At 36.8% G+C, this 14024-nt stretch overlaps 1 protein-coding gene across 1 annotated transcript in view; it reads right to left on the reverse strand.

Annotated features, from left to right (window-relative positions):
* Nucleotides 1-10004, reverse strand: part of elapor2a (endosome-lysosome associated apoptosis and autophagy regulator family member 2a) — a 33729-nt gene extending 23725 nt beyond the window's left edge. Inside the window, exons 1-2 of the mRNA XM_053500856.1 lie at nucleotides 9858-10004; nucleotides 1761-1881 (exon numbers count right to left, since the gene is read on the reverse strand). Coding sequence (XP_053356831.1) covers nucleotides 1761-1881; nucleotides 9858-10004 — 268 coding nt within the window. The remainder of the gene's footprint in view (nucleotides 1-1760; nucleotides 1882-9857) is intronic.
* Between the last annotated feature and the right edge of the window lie 4020 nt (nucleotides 10005-14024).

The raw sequence follows: 14024 nt of genomic DNA on the forward strand, positions 1-14024 counted from the left end.
AAGTGAGTGCCTGGAAGGACTGGCACCCCATCTGGGGTGCATTCTACCTTGTACCCCAAGCCCCCTGGGATAGGCTCCAGGCCTCCTGTGACCCTGTACAGGATAAGCGGTATAGAGAATAAGTGTGTTAGTGGAGGTAAGAGATCCTGTATCAACAAGTGACAATCTTTTTTATTTCATGTCGTTATGTATAAGCTTTATTTTAATTTAGAGATACAATATAGACACATAAGTAAGTAAGTATGGTCTTAGTCAGAGCTCCTTATCATGGGCTTTATAGGGTTCTGGGTATCTCAAGCATACAAGTTCACCAACTGATCACTTAACATGTATCTTTTTCTCTCTATGACCCCTCCTGGGTTTCACAGGGTGAATGAAGCCTGAATCACTCTTCATTTTAGAGCAGAGAACTTTCTTTGTTCACTTTTTATACTTCAGTTTATGGCACTGATAATGCTGTTAATGGCCAGGAAACGGGTTACAGCAAGCAGTCTCAGTTTTCTAACAAGAACCCCTATTTGGCAAAACTTTGACTGTATTATTCCATGCATCTTAAACGTTTTAATAGGGCCTCCAAGTGGTGCAGTGGCAAAGTGTTCGCCCTATCATCCGGAGATCGCGAGTTTGATTCCCGGGTGATGCTGTAACCGTCACATGGTTCGGAGGAGACATGTGATAGTCTTCAGCCCACCCGAAGGTAGTAGTAGCTTTAATGTGGGTGCCCCCTAGTGATGGGGAGGAATTGAAAACGACTAAATTAGAGAGAAAATTATGAAAAAAAATCAAGCAAAAAAAAGATTGCGTTATTTTATGTTATAAAAAGTTAATATTTGCATGACTTTCCATAACATGGATTTATACCAATATTTAAGTACTGTATATTTTGAAAAGAAAAAAAATATTGGTTGTTGAAATTATCAAGGTGTGACAGATTTCAATAGATCAAGCTAAACCTGTCCAGTATATATTCAAAAATTAGGTATATGTTTAAAGAAACAATAACAGACCACTTTCTGCTTGCTATAATATACAGTACTGTGCAGATGTTTTAGGCATCATGTGATTTTTAGTACAAATTTTGTCTATTTCAAAATGGATTTTTTTTTTTAGGACTCAGTTATTACACATTTTAAAACAAAATTAATGTTACATAAAACACCTGTACGCCAAAAAAATAAAGCATCAATATAGATGAAGCTGCAGGGTTTCTTCGTACAAGAAGGAAGAAGGTGCAACATACAAGGTCCTCAGAAGAACTGTGGGTGGTTATGCAGGATGCTTAGTAAAACTTGGAAGCAAACTTCCTTTATAAAACTAAATTGTTAAATTGTCCCTGAGACTAAATAGTTCTCCAACCATGATCACACCACATACTGACTTTGCTTTATTAACAATTGTTTTCTAGGGTTTTTTTGTTTGTTTTTTCAAAAAATCTTTGCTCTATCGCATTTATTTGCATGTGCCTAAGACTTTTGCGCAGAACTATATACTACTTCGGATAATTAAAAAACAGAAACAATGGTTTAAGAACATGGAAGTGGAGTCCAAGAGGAAATTCCTTTCAGCAGATAAGAGTGAGAAATGAATGAGTCAAAGCATCCTGCTGCGGGAATGCTGGAGTGTTTCTGGTACAGTACGTGTTCTTGTTGCTGTCATGATTTTTATAAATATTCAAGACTGTTATCAAACAAACAAAAAGTAAAACCTCTCCAAAAAACAAGAACCTTCTCTCTTTCACTACTTCGCACTCATGGACCTACTGCAGTCAGTGCCCTGCACGGGGTCTGGCAGTCCCTCGCACTCGCCCGGCCTCTGAGGAATGGCCACTCTCCATCTGGAGCCTCTGCTGTCACACTCTGTGTACTCAAAGTAGTAATCCCCCTGCAAACACAAACACACTATCAGTTTGAACACATGCCCACATGGATATTCTTTTTATTGTCAATACTCTATTTCATTTAAAGTAGCAAGAGAAAAACAAAGGTTCTGTATTGCGAATGTGGACAGTAGGTGAACAAGTGCTGCCAATGTAAACATTCGACTTAACAATAGAAAATCTGTAATGAACGTGAGTCATATGCTGTAGTGCCACCGCACCCTTTCCTTTACAGATACCCTCAAGTCCAACACCCTGGCAAATAACACCATATTGGATCAATTAATGCACCTTACCTACAGTTCAATAATTATTAACTATGTTACAGTAATTTTGCTGTGGAGGTAAAAAAAAAAAAAAAAAAAAACAAGAAGACTGTCAAAAAATAATCGAATAATATTCATTGATTCATTCAATTCTGTTTTTCATCTCTCAGATGCTCACATATCTCAGATAGACTAAGAGAGGGTGTGCTTTACATATGGCCAGACATATAAAGCATGCATTCTTTTGCTTAAATAAAACACACGAAACAGTCAAGCAGTCTTATTAGGTGTTGATTGAGGCAGAAGGAAGGAAAGGCTGCCATCAGGAGGAAGCTGATAACCCCCCCCCCCCCCCCCCCCCCCAGAATGCCCTGCAAATCACCGCACATCAGAGAGAAGCAGAGAGCAGTTTTACCAACTCACCCAGCTCGAAGTAGCCAGCTGCCTTCACTAAGACACAGAAAGCCCAAAGCACACCATGTGTCAGACTACATGTTATAAGGGTTAAACCCTTATAAGTTGCACACTATGAAAGAATGTAAACTAAATAATGCAAATAATCCTTGAGAGATGTTTTCCAAATGTATAATATTAATGAGTAACACTGAACGCTTTTAATGGTATGTACCTTAGTGCACGTCAAATCCAGATGCAGGAAGTCACATAGTTATTCATCCTATTGTTCTAGATCCCTTTCCCCATCATTCCAAAATGTAATGAATGTACATGCATGGCTAAGATCTCATGAGATAACATTAAGTCTCAGTTAAGGTATGACATACCGTTATGCACAAAGTTTACCCCCTCTTTTAATTTTATGTTTTGTTTTTTTATGTAAAAAATATTTAATCATAGTGGGTGTCCGTACTGGGCAAATACAAACTCAGATGAAACACATTTTAACAAAAGAATTTTCACAAAAAGCACAAAAATTGAAGGAAAAAGAAAAAAAATCATGCAGGAGATACTAAGTACCCTTTACTGCTTCCACAGGATTTAAGAAGGTAAGCTGCAGTCAGGTGCTGCTAATCATCAGTCCTTTATAAAGCGATAATCAGCAGGAGTGCAAACCTTTATAAAAGCTAAAGTTTTGGCAGTTTGCTGGTCTGGACAATTTGGAAATTGTTGAAATTTTGGAAATTTCATGCACAAGTGGGATGCATTGTCGAAAACAGTTGCCAATCTTCTGACGAGTGGACTTTTCAGACCAATCATCCCCCATCAAGATCAGACCATACAATGCTAGACAAATGCAAAAGATCTACAAGACTCACTGAAAATGGTAAAAATGAAAGTACATGACAGTTCAATTAGAAGAAGACTGAATAAGTACGGTTTGTTCGGAAGGGTGCCAGGAGAAAGCATTGCCGTATAAAAAGATCATGAAAGCAATACTGCACATAAACAAAGCACAAGACCTATGTTACATGGACAAATGAGACTAAAGTGGAGTTGATTAGCCTTAATGCCCAGTGCCATGATTGGCGAAAACCAATCAGCATTTCAGCTTAAACACCTCAAACCCACTGTTTAGGACTGCAGTGGAGGGATGATGATTTGGGCTAGTTTTGTAGCCACAGGATCTGGGCACCTTGTAGTCATTGAGTCGACCATTAAGATTACTGTGTATAAACAAATAACCAACAACCTCAATGAACTGAAGCAATGTTGTATAGAAGAACAGCCCAAATCCTCCATAACAATGTGAGAGACTGATAAAGTCATACAGGAAATTATTACTTGAGGTTATCGCTGCTAAAGGTAGATTTACAAGCTTTTAAATCACATAGGGCACTTAATATTGCCCACATGTTTCTTTTTGGCAGCATTTTTGTTAAATAAATAAGTCAAGTTATATGCTGTTGTTCGTCTGAGGCTAATACTAAAACCTGCTACGGTCAGATAATTAAAAAAAAAAAAAACATAGAATTAAAAGAGGGGGTGCTAACTTTTGAACATGACTATAATAATTGTCCTGGGTCCAGTTTTAGCAGTGCAGAAGATTTAACTCCATGAATGCATAAAGCAAATATAAACAAACAAACTAACTAATTAAATAATTAATTTATTATTTTCTTATAATAATTACACACTTAACAAGACTTGCTCCATACTTTGTACTTGTAACATACTTTTTTTTTTTTTAAGCATTTCCCTTTACCCTGTATCGGACTCTTTATTGAATTCTTAATGCTCTGTTTTGAAGACTTCTAGATTGTAGAGGACTACAGTCTAAACTTTGTCCCTCCAGAATTATTCTCTCCCTAAATTAGCCTTAGGCAAAATTTGCCTGCAAAAATATACGATTTGCTTATTAAATTCGACATATTTAAATCGTCATATCAGTTATCTTTAAATATTATTCAGATAGGTAATTCATCCTTTTACTTTATGACACATCTGTGTTAAATCAGATTTCTTAGGCGTTGATTAATTTTGTATAACACTACGAATTTACCGCAAGGCTGCAGGGTTTATATTAATGTGCACATCTGGATACATTATTATGTTTGTTATAACACGTTTCACAGTGTAGTGTAAGCAGATGTTCCACATGAACAGATTGAAAAAAAATTAACTATTGATATGAACTTGTCTGTGAGGACATATTTAGTGTCAGTGTTTTGTAACAGTCAGATGTAAACCTGTTTATTTATGTTTTTAGACCAAAGAGAGCCATGAGGATTGTGGGCTTTGTTTTTTATCATAGTGAAAATTTTTTTTAAAAATCTTTTGCCCTAAACTATGCCCATATCACCTGCCTGAACTGACACGATTAAATATTTTTTACCCTAATGTGAAACAGATCTGATTTTTTAGCACTGTCTGAACGCACAAATCTGTTGATTTCAGATTGGATCTGAAACACTTTAGGATGTGGTTCTAGATCATATATACAGTGGTGTGAAAAACTATTTGCCCCCTTCCTGATTTCTTATTCTTTTGCATGTTTGTCACACTTAAATGTTTCTGCTCATCAAAAACCGTTAACTATTAGTCAAAGATAACATAATTGAACACAAAATGCAGTTTTTAAATGAAGATTATGTTATTAAGGGAGAAAAAAAACTCCAAATCTACATGGCCCTGTGTGAAAAAGTAATGGCCCCCCCTTGTTAAAAAATAACTTAACTGTGGTTTATCACAGTTAAAAGTTCAATTTCTGTAGTCACCCCCAGGCCTGATTACTGCCACACCTGTTTCAATCAAAAAATCACTTAAATAGGAGCTACCTGACACAGAGAAGTAGACCAAAAGCACCTCAAAAGCTAGACATTATGCCAAGATCCAAAGAAATTCAGAAAAAAATGAGAACAAAAGTAATTGAGATCTATCAGGCTGGTAAAGGTTATAAAGCCATTTCCAAAGCCTTGGGACTCCAGCGAACCACAGTGAGAGCCATCATCCACAAATGGCAAAAACATGGAACAGTGGTGAACCTTCCCAGGAGTGGCCCGGCTGACCAAAATTACCCCAAGAGCGCAGAGACAACTCATCCGAGAGGCCACAAAAGACCCCAGGACAACAACTAAAGAACTGCAGGCCTCACTCGCCTCAATTAAAGTCAGTGTTCACGACTCCACCAAAAGAAAGAGACCGGGCAAAAACGGCCTGCATGGCAGATTTCCAAGGCGCAAACCACTTAAGCAAAAAGAACATCAAGGCTCGTCTCAATTTCGCTAAAAAACATCTCAATGATTGCCAAGACTTTTGGGAAAATACCTTGTGGACCGACGAGACAAAAGTTGAACTTTTTGGAAGGTGCGTGTCCCGTTACATCTGGCGTAAAAGTAACACAGCATTTCAGAAAAAGAACACCATACCAACAGTAAAATATGGGGGTGGTAGTGTGATGGTCTGGGGTTGTTTTGCTGCTTCAGGACCTGGAAGGCTTGCTGTGATAGATGGAACCATGAATTCTACTGTCTACCAAAAAATCCTGAAGGAGAATGTCCGGCCATCTGTTCGTCAACTCAAGCTGAAGCGATCTTGGGTGCTGCAGCAGGACAATGACCCAAAACACACCAGCAAATCCACCTCTGAATGGCTGAAGAAAAACAAAATGAAGACTTTGGAGTGGCCTAGTCAAAGTCCTGACCTGAATCCTATTGAGATGTTGTGGCATGACCTTAAAAAGGCGGTTCATGCTAGAAAACTCTCAAATAAAGCTGAATTACAACAATTCTGCAAAGATGAGTGGGCCAAAATTCCTCCAGAGCTCTGTAAAAGACTCGTTGCAAGTTATCGCAAACACTTGATTGCAGTTATTGCTGCTAAGGGTGGCCCAATCAGTTATTAGGTTCAGGGGGCAATTACTTTTTCACACAGGGCCATGTAAGTTTGGATTTTTCTTTCTCCCTAAATAATAAAAACCATCATTTAAAAACTGCATTTTGTGTTTACTTGTGTTATCTTTGACTAATAGTTAAATGTGTTTGATGATCAGAAACATTTAAGTGTGACAAACATGCAAAAGAATAAGAAATCAGGAAGGGGGCAAATAGTTTTTCACACCACTGTATATATATACAGTATACTGTACATCTGGCACATGATCATATGAGGTGAATTACAACGGCAGACAACGACAGAGGACCTCAACAAATACAGCCGACTAACAACTTGCCTTCCTCCAGAGCAAAATCCCAATCATGTTTTTGCTAAAAATTGCATCACTTGTTTGAAATGAATGGGTTGTTGCACAAATATGACTTTTTTTAAACACAGATAACGTGAACAAAGACATATCGACGTGTGTATGTGTGCCATCTCAGAGGACAGACAGAAATTAGTCACTTATAATTATTAATGTGAACTGTCATGACATGCAAATCTAAGCTGACGGAAAAGAGAGAAAGGAATAAGATGGAGGAAAAAATAAATAAACAATATATATATTGAATATATTGTACTATTGTATATACTGTTATATATATATATATATATATATATATATATATACAGTATATATATCCGATAAGAGGATCTACTGTAGCTTGTTTTGTGGAATTTTAAACAACATTAGACTTAAATAAAATGTGACTAGATTCAAGAATCTAGTATCAAGGATCAAATATTAGCTTTAGGTGGTATTGTATCACACACCACGCCCTGTCACATTTTATTTCTTCTTGGCCTTTTGTAATCCTACATAAATCTATATGGAAACATATTGCATGTGATTTGTGGTCATTGCACAATTCTCTGTATTCCTTAACATTCTTTGCTTTTCATCTTAAATGTCAGAATCATTTTTGTAAAAATCAGCTTTGGATTATTGTCCTGCTGGAAATGACCAGCTTCTGTTTTAAAATGATCCAGCACCTAAGCAGTGTATGACACTTTGTATTTGACGTCTATGTATTTAACTATGCATGTTAAAAGCAGAACAGAACTATAAAAGCTTACTGTAGGGAGTAGGTACTGTACATCAATATGTCTGTTTTACGGTAAATCAAACCAACAGCACTATTATTTGATTTTAAAAATAGAAACACATATCCAGTAGCTGAACCCTTGAAGCAATGATCACTACAAATGCATAGTCATGCATAAAAAAAATCTTATGCCTATTGCTATTTAGAATTTTGAAAAATAAAAAATAAATACATTTCCCTATGATATTTATGCACAGAACACCTCACAACTAAAAAAACGTAGATCACAGCCATAGACTACTGGATTAATACTTTCTCATGCCCCTGAATAGGCACAGTAAACAGCAGTCTGCTGACTCATATTTAAAGAAATCAAAGTACACTTGTTTTACTTATTGTTCTCGTCTTTCTTCCTGCTTAGTGGAAGTGCATACCAGCCTCTGTTGACTCTGACTCCTACGAAGCAAACAACCAAGGATGTATTCAGATTTAAAGAAAGCTGTTAGAGAGATGCTATTTTTGGCCTGGCTATTATCAAGTACTTGAGATGAGAACGCGGACGTGACCCATGTGTTGAAAATGAGCACTTAACACTGCAACAGCAATGGTCTCATACATCAGAACATTATTACAGATAGCACTGCAAGCCCAGAATTTAACTACGGCGTATTGTTCTCATATAAGATAAGTAAAATACTGAAAATAGTTTGTCCCATTATGGTAAAAAAAATATACAGTACTGTGCAAAAGTCTTAACGTCTTCATATTAAATCTCATAAAACGGAATAAGTGCCAGGCTACAAAGTGCCTAAAGGTACATTTAAAATTTGCTTGGTTAATTGACAGCAACCCTCATTTCTGCAGCAACCTCCTTTCCCCTCTTGGTCTGTTCCAAGCACACAGCATTCAGCATCACCAGTATAAGTCTGGAGAACTAGTCCTCAAGACTATATTAAAAATACACAAAGGTTCTTTGGAAGAAACATATTTGGAAATGAGCGGTGGCTCAAGACTTCTGCACAGTACTGTAAATCCTGACTAAAGGTATATTATAGCACTTGATGCTTACCGCAAGTATGTGTCAAGTACTGTAAGTCAGATAGGTCAAATTTTACTCCACTTCAAACATCATCATCATGTTGCAGATTTAGTCACAAAAGAAGTCTGAGTACAAGGTAAGTGCCATCCGTACACCCATGGAAGAGGTTGACACTGAGTTATTGATTATATGTAATAGATTAATGCATTATTACTGTACATTATTATACAAAAAAAAGAGTGTTACTGGCCTTACAGTAGTTTTATAAAATGGTTGTAAAGCAAACATTTACTTTGCACACTACAAGGTATGATGTTATCATAAATCTAGTTCATGATGGATTGATTTTTTTTTTATGAACTTCACCAAGCTTTTAAGTGGTCGACAATTCATCATTTTTTTCTGATCACATTTATTGTACAAAGTTAAAAGTTCAGCACTATTCTTCCAGGTTTTATACAGGATTAATAATTGAAATGGCTTTAATTATAAATATTCTTAGTTTTCACTTTACATGACATAGGCCAATAATTTGACGCTTTTAAACAGTGTCTTTCTATTATTATTATTATTATTATTATTATTAATAATAATAATAATAATAATAATAATAATTATTATTATTATTATTATTATTATTATTATTATTATTATTATTATAGTAATAGTAATAATAATAATAATTATTATTATTATTATAATAATATTTGGCCAGATCAGGCATTGTATATTTAAGTTAACTTCTGAACATCTATGAACGGGTTATCACATGCATACACATTAGAATAGTTGTGGCATGTCCTCTATTGACTAGTCCCTGTTTATCAGCTGTTACTATAGCAACCATGACCTAGTCCAAATCATTAAAACAAGCACATTATTATAAAGCTTTAATTTGTAATGCGTTCAGCACTGTTCTCGGGCTGTGCTGTTCTGGTAAATTAAACATTGCCTTCTGACTTAAACGTAGTACTCTACATAAATGATAGATTCTCCATAAATACTTCATATACATCCCACTTGTTATTTTGTATCTTATAGAAATGCGAGATCTTTCTATGTCTTTACAGGATTTTAAGAAGATGCATTAATTAGCTAAAGTATAATTTAAGGTTATGGACTGACAGACAGACAGTTTACTGTATGTTTCACATTTGAGATTCATAAGATACAGCAGTTTCATTTGTTCATGGAAATAAGATGCAGAAAGCCTTTAGAATCTGGAACACACTAAATCAGCACTACACACACACACACACACACACAAGCATTTAGAGTCAGTGTTGATGTATTCTCACCTCCACACACTGAGGCAGGTTATGTGCAGAGCTCACCGGAGAAACACTGCATAAAACAATAAGAGCCGTCAACCGCAAACAGCACAGGAACACCATTTGTTTCCTCTGATCTTTCACAGACCGGCTGAGAAACACTGAGCCTTCCATTCAGAGATAAGTAGATATCAGCTGAGAGAGAGAGAGAGAGAGAGAGAGAGAGAGAGAGAGAGAGAGAGAGAGAGATTTCTATGGAAAGCCAAAGGTGTCAAAAACAGTGCACTCATACTGGGAAACGTTTTACACTAGTACCTCGGCATACGAATTTTAAGGCGAAATTTTGTATTGCAAAACACATTTTCCAACAGGAAATTATGTAAATCCATATAATCCGTTCCAGCCACCCAAAGCAATGTTACCAATATTACCAATTTCCAGCAACATAATCATGTTTTTGCATATAAAAACAATCTAAACATTTAAAAAAGGCATGTAAATAAAGTAAAATATGAAGTAAATAGAGATTAAACATCACTTAACCTCAATTTATGATTCCTCTTGTCACCACTTGCTTTAAAACTAAACCTGAAAGTGGCTCCGTTTTCTTCTAACTTTGCTAACTTGGGACCCATAGTGCCATAGCTTCACTAAATCTTGCATCTTGCATAAATCTAAATAATGCACACCAAAAAAAAAATAAGCTCGCTTAGCTCAGCGTTCCACTAAAGCTAAGCTAAGCATATTTTTATCGGCTACCGTTCTATCGTATCCCGAAAATGCTTTAAATTTCTTGTAAAGTTTTAGTCCTTAAGGATTTCCCAAGACAGGATGTTCATATGCCGAGGTACCACTGTATAATTGTTCTCTTTATTGGGCTTGACGTTGAACTTTTCCATGTCTTTATGAGCATAAAACAACTCCCTCATTCCCCTTCCTGACTCACTAAATGTTAACACAGACAAATATAAATTCAAACAGCTCGGGTCTACGTTTTGCTGTTTTTTTTTTTTTTTAAACATACAGTATATTGGGCTCAGGATTCTGAAGGATAGACTAGCAAATACGTTTTAAAAAATATAAACTTTTTTTAGCAAATCATGGCAATATGATGAACTGAATTTTGATTTATTTTAACCCACTATACAAACATAACTGACCATAAAAAAGCATAACATAAAGAAATAGTGCAGATATACATGGTCATGTGTTTTTATTGTCGCTTTAGGTTGTTTCTATGACCAAATAATAATAATTCTATGTTTTTGCGACATCATTTCTATATTTTGTTAGTGGTACAATATACCCTACATAAAAGTAATGATACCTTTTGTTCTACCTGACACACCTAAAAAACCCAAATAGATAGTTTGATGATGAAAGCCTCCCTATTTACACACATACTGGCAAGGTTTCCATATACACACTTTTTTTTTCCCTTTATTGACCTATGCTGTGTTGACCGTACCGGGCTTTAAGGCACAGATACATGACACAGGTATACAGTACCTGGCCAAAACCCTAAATATGCTCTCTTTGCTGATAATATCTTCAGAAACATGCGTGTTGTGATGCGTGCTCACTTGTGTTTGTCTGTCTCTCCCTAACATTGTTACTTGTCACGTGCAAAATAATCACAATAAAAATACTGTAACATGCTGCATGATAATTCTTCATGTCAGATTAAATGATGAAGATAAAGATAATGTTCTGGCATACTGGGTGCACAGCAATGCAGCATAGGTTGGTATTCCTTTAGCTGAAAAGCATAAAAATACTTACAAAATATATACACTCTTTTTCATTGTATCATGTAGTATTATGTAGTCCATTCATCTGAAAGCATTATTCATTTCATTTGTCAGTATCTAGTATTGTAGGCTGTTGTGTGTGTTGTGGCTGCATTGTAGTTTAAAGATTGGAATCCGCCAAGAAAAATCGTGGGCTTTGACACCTTGTCACATGGCCTTTGCATTTGCGTACTTAATATTCATGAGCGTCTGCCAAAAGTGGGCGTATACGCAGGATCAGCCTTTATTATGAATTACTTTATGATTAGACAACACATTTTTTTGCTATAGTGACTTTTTTCTCTTCATTTTAACATACATTCTTACACATATGATATAAATGTATGGTCTATGTCAGTCTTACAATATGCTGTATGCAGATACATTTATATTATATTATACATATTGTAAGTACATTGAAATATGTTTAAACAGTATAATTTATTAAACATAACAAAGACAAAGCTCTTCATTTTCTCTATATGCTATAACATTTTTCCCAACTTGGAAGTAAAGGTTTGCACATAAATAAAGCAGGACAATCGAATCTATGGTGTAATAGATGAGATGTCTGAAAATGGTCTCCAGGTCACCTTGGCGATACCAACACATCTGTAAATTGAGAAATTGTATTGTTTATTGGTATAATAATAATAAGATTTCTTATAAAATAATATTTACGTAGCATGATTTTAACGTTTATAGTTTTAAAGAGATTACAGCAGGATCAGTACTAACCAGAATCACTACTGAGGAGCAGATCATGGTTATACAGATCCCGAAGAAGACATTTAGAGCATTTGGAGTAGGTGTAGGAAAGACAAATGGACGGATGATGGTTACCTTGTGAAGGATAAAATACACCAGACAATCATATCAAGATTCTCTCATCACGCAGAACTACATGTAAAATATTTATGTCTCTGGAAAAGGAAAACCGGTGAACTCGTGAAGCGTCACGGGTGGTTAAGGCTCACTGATGCATATGGGCTGGCCAGTGTAGTCCGATCCAATGGCTAGTGTAGATCAAATTAATGAAAGAGTTAATGCTGGTTGTGGATGGATGTCAGAACACACAGTGCATCAGGGGTCATAATGTATAACGGGGTGTGTGTGTGTGTGTGTGTGTGTGTGTGTGTGTGTGTGTGTGTGTGTGTGTGTGTGTGTGTGTGTATTGATACATAATTTACTTATACACATATACCCATGAGGCGCAGCACAGTTTTATAGCGGTTAGGACTGTGGATTTCCAGCTCCTGGGTTGAAGGTTCAAGTCCAGCCTGTGTGTCTGTGAGTTGCATGTTCTCTCTGTGGGTTTCCTCTGGGTTCTCCAGTTTCCTACCAAAGTCCATGGCAGGACATTGGCAAGATTAGGCTAATTGCCATCTCCAAATTTCCCGTAGTGTGTAAGTTTGTGTGTTTGCTTTTGCCCTGCAATCAATTGCCACCTTGGGATAGGCTCCAGGACTGTACTGTACGTACATAGAGGATGAGTGAGTGATAGTGATTAGTCGTTCATGAACGATTAGTTTTTTTTCTTCCTTGACTCGGAAGAACGAGTAGTCTCGGGGAGAGTGATTCGTTCATTTTCTACTGGGCGCGTATGCGCGAATCATTGCAAAACCTCCATGGGTTATGTACAGGAAACAGAAATGAGGGGTTCGCCTCAATGAGTCTTCTACTCCGAGTCGTTCGTTCTTTTGTCACGTGACTCCCATAGACGCTATGTGGTGCAATAGATTCAAAAGAACGAACGACGAGAGATGAGCTACTCATTCTGTTTATTATAACATGTCCTTAGCTGCATTGTAATATTTTGATCTGGAACTATAGCCAAAATTTGTGCATGTAGACGTATTGGGGGTCTTTTTGTTGAAAATGCCCCATTTTATTTTATTTCTGATCAAAAGAACAAAATGAACTCACTCACTCACTTATCTTCTATACCACTTTATCCTGTACTCAGTGTGGCGGGGACCTGGAGCCTATCCCAGGAGACTTAGGGCACGAGGCAGGGTACACCCTGGACAGGGTGCCAATCCATCGAAGAGCACACAGACACTACAGTATGGACAGTTTGGGAACACCAATTAACCTAGCCTACATCTCTTTGGACTGTGGGAGGAAACCAGAGTACCCGGAGGAAACCCACCAAGCACGGGGAGAACATGCAAACTCCATGCACACAGAGACGGGAATCGGACCTGGCCGGGAATCGAACCCGGACCCCACGAAATGAACTAAATGACTCAAAAAAAGAGATTCAAAGAACCGAGTCACTAAATTGATTCAAACGTTCCCATCACTAGTGAGTGAGAGTGGAAGTCATGAAAGTGCTCGAGCTCCCTCGTGTGATAAATCGTATTGGACAGTGTGTAAATGAACTGTTATTTGCACTCTAGTC

The sequence above is a fragment of the Clarias gariepinus genome, chromosome 7 (genome assembly GCF_024256425.1).
Source record: "Clarias gariepinus isolate MV-2021 ecotype Netherlands chromosome 7, CGAR_prim_01v2, whole genome shotgun sequence".
NCBI classification, from domain to species: Eukaryota; Metazoa; Chordata; class Actinopteri; order Siluriformes; family Clariidae; genus Clarias; species Clarias gariepinus.